Raw genomic sequence first — 6,417 nt, 5'->3', positions numbered from 1 at the left:
TATTCATGCTATTTGTAGTATAGAAGCTACGTTGGAAAATGTGAGAAAGGTTTAAAAGTTTTCAGTAAGTTTGGACATTTTACCACGTAGCTCCTAAACTATACGCAGCACAGGAATACTTCTTAATCACCCAAAAACTAGAGGTTATGACGATTCTAACAATATGCATAACATTTTTCTACTATTAACAAAAGCTGCGCAATTTGAATTTTAAAAATGTACACATTTTTGCACACTCTTTAAATTGGTCATGATCCAAAAATCTTCCAAAATAAGGTACTTTGGAAAAACCGGTTTTTAAGGCATAATTTGTTGAAAATCACTAAATATTTTTTTCTTATACAAAACTCCCCAACCCAATGAATAAATTAAGATAAAGATTATCAATTTCTGTCAATGGCAAGTGGGTTATATTAAGCAATACTTTTGTTCCATTAAAAAAAAACACCCTGTATATCATTTGACCTCAGTTTTTTGTTTGTTAGTTTATTGTTTTAGGTCAGGTTAGGCTAGATTATATTGGGCACTGGATAGTCCTGCAAAATTAGGGCACCTAAACTATAGGGTCCCCCACAAGGATTTGACATAGAAGAAAACTACCTCTTATTATTTTTAATTCATTTTAAAAATGGGGGTGGTTTCATTGCTCGATAGGCACTTTGTGGAAAACAAAGGGAATACATTAAGTAACTTATTGTAGAGATGCTCCGCACCTCAATAAAGCAACGAAGTTTGACCTGGAAATTCTAAACAAAGTGTTATCTCTAAAGTATAAAATGGAGAAACATCAAGGATAATTCATCAGTTATTCAACACACCTTGAAGTATCAACAAGTAAAAGCCTAATAATAAAACAGCATATCATTATGACTGTAACATACACAGTGAAGTCTAGTGTTAAGCAGACCTTGACAATTGACAATCCAGGTAAATAATTTTGCCTTCGCAAATCATAATTTATTTCATATGAACTATTATGAACAAGTAATTTATAGTATTTAATTTCATGCAAAAATTTAAATATTCAATTACAACATATTATAAGAGTAATTTATTTTCCAGTATGGCTTAGAAACCGATTTATATCCCCTGGATAAGAATCAGTTTTCAGCTTTAATAAAAAATCATGTGTAGCAGCGTATTACATACAATTTTCCATGACAAAATTAATCCCAGTTTTGTTAGGCCGGGCCTTCGGCTCCTTTGGGATAAATAAACTGGTTTTTTAATCTTGTAATTTTTCATTTTATTATCCGAGGAAAATTGTCTATATAACGATATGATAAATAACTATTATTCTAGTGTAAAAATAGTCATCTTAATCAATATTACTGAACTTAGTGTTAAATAATATTACTTTTATTCACAGGTGAACTTTTCTACCAGATGGCCAGAAAAATGAATAAAGGAGAAAAAGATTGTGGTAAGTGCTTTTACATTAAATACTCTTAAGCATAAACTTTATCAAATCTGTGAAAATTTTATAATTGTTTATATTATTTTAGGTGTACCTGGCACTACTCTAGAAAATGAAAAGCCTAAATACAACTATACTCTAGGTAACACTATAGAATCACTAAAATATTTATAAAAACTAAAATTTTAAACATTTCAATGCATAATATATTTCTTAAGGTTTTTACATCACTATTTTGATTATAAATATTTTTCTTATTTAGATTCAGCAGCCAAAAAGTTGACTAAGAAGCAGAGAGACTTCTATGAAGAAAATGGATTTCTTGTGATCCCAAACTTGGTGCCCTCGGAGCTCATTGATGAATGCTATCAAAGATTCATTGATATTGTCAATGGAAAGGTGGACAGTGGTTCTATTCTCAAGGTAGGTTAATCATTAAATTAATATTTCAAAAATCACAAAACCTTTCAGATATTTTTTTGCTATTAATAATGTATAGTTTTCTTTTAAGTAAAAAAAAATTAGTTATTTATGACATCAATGAATATGATCTCTTATTTTTTTCTCATTTAGATGAAGGATCTATCACTGAAAGACAGGACAGGATTACCAAATGAAAGAATTTACAACAAAATTCAAGATTATGTTTGGGATGAAATTCTTGGAAAGGTGAGATTTACTTATTTTGTGAACTTAAGCTACCTAAGATTTTCTCTTTTACATAATACCACAAATTGTTACTCATAAAGTTTGTTCAAAATTAAATTTAATTATTATGTACTATTGTCAAATGTATTAATATCCAATATATTTTCAGTACATAACTCTTCCTGAGATCCTTGACTACGTTGAGTGCTTCACCGGACCTGACATTCGTGCAGTCCACACAATGCTGATCAACAAGCCTCCAGATGCAGGAACTAAGACCTCTAGACATCCACTTCACCAGGACCTACACTACTTCCCATTCAGACCTGCTGACAGGTTGGTAGCTATTATTCTTATTCTTAAACATTAGTTTTGTAAATTTTTAAATCATGTTCCAAGTTAATGATCTTAGAATTTAACACTTTGTATGAATTGTAGGATAGTAGCTGCTTGGACTGCTATGGAGAGAGTTAATGAAGAGAACGGTTGTCTGGTTGTACAACCTGGTACACACAAGCTCAACCTCCAGCAACATGATTATCCTGATTGGGAGGGAGGTGTCAATGGGATGTATCATGGCATCAGAGGAGCTGAGAATAATCCTAGGTAAGTTTCATATTATTCAAATCTAAAAGCAATTTTTTTCAATTTTCTCAACAATGTGAAAATATACTCTTAATTATAAAGGTAAACTAATTTTTTATTTACTGTTTAGAATCCACTTGCACATGGAGAAGGGTGACACTGTGTTCTTCCATCCTCTGCTTATCCATGGCTCAGGCACCAACCGCTCCACCAACTTCCGCAAGGCTCTGTGCTGCCACTACGCCACCAGCCATATTGACTACATTGATGTTGCTGGCACCAGCCAAGAGAATATTGCCAAGGAAGTTGAGGATATTGCAGCAAGACGCGGCATTATCATGGATTTCATGGATCTATGGAAGTTCAGGTCACGTGATATCAGAGGAAAGTGTGCATCACATCTGTGAGTGTACACTTAACAGGGTTGTCAAATGTTTGTTGACCATTTCCATTTTTGATCTGTTGTCTTGGATAAGTTATTAAAAACTCAACAACTTTTGCTGCTAAAAGTTTATTTGCAGTTTTTAATTTTGACTTTTTAAAAAGTCTCTACAGCTTAATTAAAAAATATGTAAGTGTCAAATATTGCCATGTAAACAAATACTTTTATTTTGAATCTCAGTGTTTATTGAAGACATACTATTTATATTTAATCATATGATGTATTTATTATTTATTATAATATCTTTCTGTATTTATCCAATAAACTAAAATAAAATTAGGAATGAAAATAAACATGTTTTTTTAAGTTAATATATTCTACATTTGTAATAAGTATTCAGACTTAAATTTTAATATGAATTTTTGTTTGGCAGAAATTTTACAGGCAAAATTCATTCAAATAGGTCTATTGTATTATCAATGCTTAACTTTCTTAAGTTCACATAAATTATATATTATTATTATCTAAAATTCATGTTAAAATGTCTGTCAGTTCAAAAAAGATTATTTTAATATAACATGTAACATAAGTTTCCAAATTTAAAAGAATTTTTTTTTTGTATTTCTATAAAAGGGAAGGAAGGTTGTGTCAATGTAAAATAGCTTAAAACTTGCAAATGATAACACAAATCTTATTTGTCCTCGTATATTTTAAAAGATCTAACTACACACAGGGACTTCCAACTACTTTAAGTAATCAGGAAATAATTGTTTTTTTTAGTGATTTTTGCACTGCTTATGCACAATATTGTACTTGTTTGAAAGTTAATAAACATGTTCTCAAGGGTTGTTGTAATTTGAAGATGTCTAATGTATAATATTTCAAAAGCTATTCAAAATTTTTAAAGAAAAATTTCAGAATTAAAAACCGATATAAACCAGAACTTATGAGCAAATCATTCATTGTGGAAGTAAATCAAACAAAAAATTTCTAAGTATTCAATAGTTATTTCTCGTATCGTATTATAAACGGCTTTCCGCGGATATAGAATGTACAATTATAAGATTAAAACTAGTTTTATTCTTGTGATTGTACATTTCTATATTCGTAGAAAACTGGATATAATACGATGCTAGACATAGTTTTTTCGTATGGATGAGAACCGGTTCCTATCCACCGGATTCGAATGAATACGAGAAAGTTTTTTTTTTAAACATTTCATTTTATATGAAAATGATTAAAGAGTCAAAATTTATATATATCAGGAAATTCTTTCATGTAAGGTTTTATACATGTTAATGCTCTCTTTGATTTGATTTTAAAAGATTAGAGTCACTTCAGAAATATGTCAGAAATTAATTTTTAACATAGTTGAGAAAGTAAAAAAAATAAATAATCTGCAATTCTAATCAACTTTAAATCTTGTAATGTCTGGGTGAATTGCTTCTTTTATTTCATACCAGGACTCCAAATTATTAAATAACTTTTTCTAAATCTTAGTATATGACAGATGCAATGTAGCTTTCCCTCAAAATAACTGTTAAGTACTAAACCCCTACCTTTAATCAAAATAATGTAAAGAGGGGGGGGGGGGTTGATTTTTCCAATACCTGCGGGGCTCAAACCCTGTTGGGCTACCCAGTACCTAATATAACTTAACCTAAACAATGGAAAAACTACCCTTTATTTTCATTGAAAAAAAGGAAGGTTTGGAGGGTTTCAGAGCTCAACAGGCACTTTGAAGGAAACCGCAGATTCAATGTTCTCGACAAGATGCATCCAAGGCCGCCAACATAGCAGCTACTGGCAGCTGAACACTAAACAATTTGGTAATAGTTATATATCGCATCGTATTTTGGACAGCTTTCCGCGGATATTGAAATAAAAACTTATAAGATTAAAACTAGTATTAGTTTATGTTTTTTTAAAAACTATTACTATAATTTCCTTAGAAATGGGCTAAAGCATGCAATAAAAGGCATATTTGCAACAGCAACATGCGGTAGAATGGTGTAACTATAGAGGGAAGTTAACAACGCCCTCAAAATTGAAATTGACAAGGCCTGCCTTCTCTTTTTAAACCCCCTAATGGTTTCACTCCCCCTGGATAATCCCCGTGCACGCCACTGCTTTACATTATCAAAATTGAAATGTTCTTGAAAAGGTTGCGTGGTTTTACTTGGTTAATTATAAACCAAATTGCAATTAAATAGATTGTCTTGCATGGCGCGCTATAATGTCAACCTTGTCGTAAAGCAAACTCTTTTTTTTATATTCCTGCATTGGAAAATCAATTAAGTATTTAGCTACACGGATACGGTAATAGGGCAATGATTCAAATATTAATTCTTTGAGACAGTGTTTCAGAGCCGTTTGATTTTGGTGCGGCTCCGGCTCCAATTTTTGATAAAAATGGACTTGAAAAACTTAAAAGGGGCATTTGCACATGAAAAAACAGAGTTACCAAATTATAATTTATAAAAAATCTCTTTATTTATCTAGTCCGGAGCCGGAGCCGTTTTTTAACGAAAATACGGCTCCAGCTCCAGCAAAATATGGCAGCTCCACGGCTCCCGGCTCTGGCTTCGAAACACTGCTTTTAGATGTCTTGGACTTTGGGTACTAGAACTAACGCAATTTTTTTGGCTAATTTTTAGAGGACTAGCTTGTAATTTTGATTTTATAGCAGATTCCTTTTATGATCAATTATAGAACATACATAGCATTTTAAGAATGTGATAACATATTAACAACTACTGGCTTCGCCCCTAGCCTCTAGGGCCTTTGCCCCAAGATGTATAATTACATCTTCTATTACTTACCCAGCATATCACAAATTTTCGCACCTACCCAGCAGGAAAACATTTTGCAATTAAATTCGCAAAATTCGTAAAATTCGTAAATTTCGTAAAATTCGTAAAATTCGTAAAATTCACAAAATTCGTAAAATTTGTAAAAAAAACAAAACAAAAAAAAATGGGGGGGGGGATTTTTTTGTTTTTTGGGGGGGTTGGGGGTGTCCCACCCCCCAAGAAAATAGCTTAAAACCACCACAGGACCAATAGGTATATACCCTGAAGAGTAGAATCCAATCGGTTAAGGGGTTACCGAGATCTTAAGGGACAGACAGACAGACAGACGGAGAGACGGACAGACATCAAGCTACTTTGTATTATAGACTAGCGGCTTCGCCCCTAGCCTCTAGGGGCTTCGCCTTATATAGTTTTGGGAAGTCAACCCTCCTTAATAGAAATATTCAAAATATTATTCTTTTTTTAATTACTCTGTTGTAAAATTAAACCCAGGTTGTGCGCTTTATGCACAAAAATTTTAATTTGTACAAATTAAACCCAGGTTGTTTGCCATATACACAAAAATTTCAATT

At 32.0% G+C, this 6,417-nt stretch overlaps 1 protein-coding gene across 1 annotated transcript; it reads left to right on the top strand.

Moving 5' to 3' along the window:
- Positions 1–768: 768 nt before the first annotated feature.
- LOC145333404 (phytanoyl-CoA dioxygenase, peroxisomal-like) lies at positions 769–3,877 on the top strand. The gene is made up of 8 exons (XM_080178522.1): positions 769–927; positions 1,370–1,423; positions 1,506–1,559; positions 1,680–1,840; positions 1,991–2,086; positions 2,235–2,401; positions 2,504–2,671; positions 2,781–3,877. The coding sequence occupies exons 1-8, from the start codon at positions 867–869 to the stop codon at positions 3,055–3,057; spliced, it is 1,038 nt and encodes a 345-aa protein (XP_080034648.1). The 5' UTR covers positions 769–866; the 3' UTR covers positions 3,058–3,877.
- The last annotated feature ends 2,540 nt before the right edge of the window (positions 3,878–6,417 follow it).

Source organism: Acartia tonsa, chromosome 12, assembly GCF_053477335.1.
Source record: "Acartia tonsa isolate MP-2025a chromosome 12, ASM5347733v1, whole genome shotgun sequence".
NCBI classification, from domain to species: Eukaryota; Metazoa; Arthropoda; class Copepoda; order Calanoida; family Acartiidae; genus Acartia; species Acartia tonsa.
The sequence above is the reverse complement of the archived record's forward strand: the minus strand, read 5'-3'. Positions and strand labels throughout refer to the sequence as shown.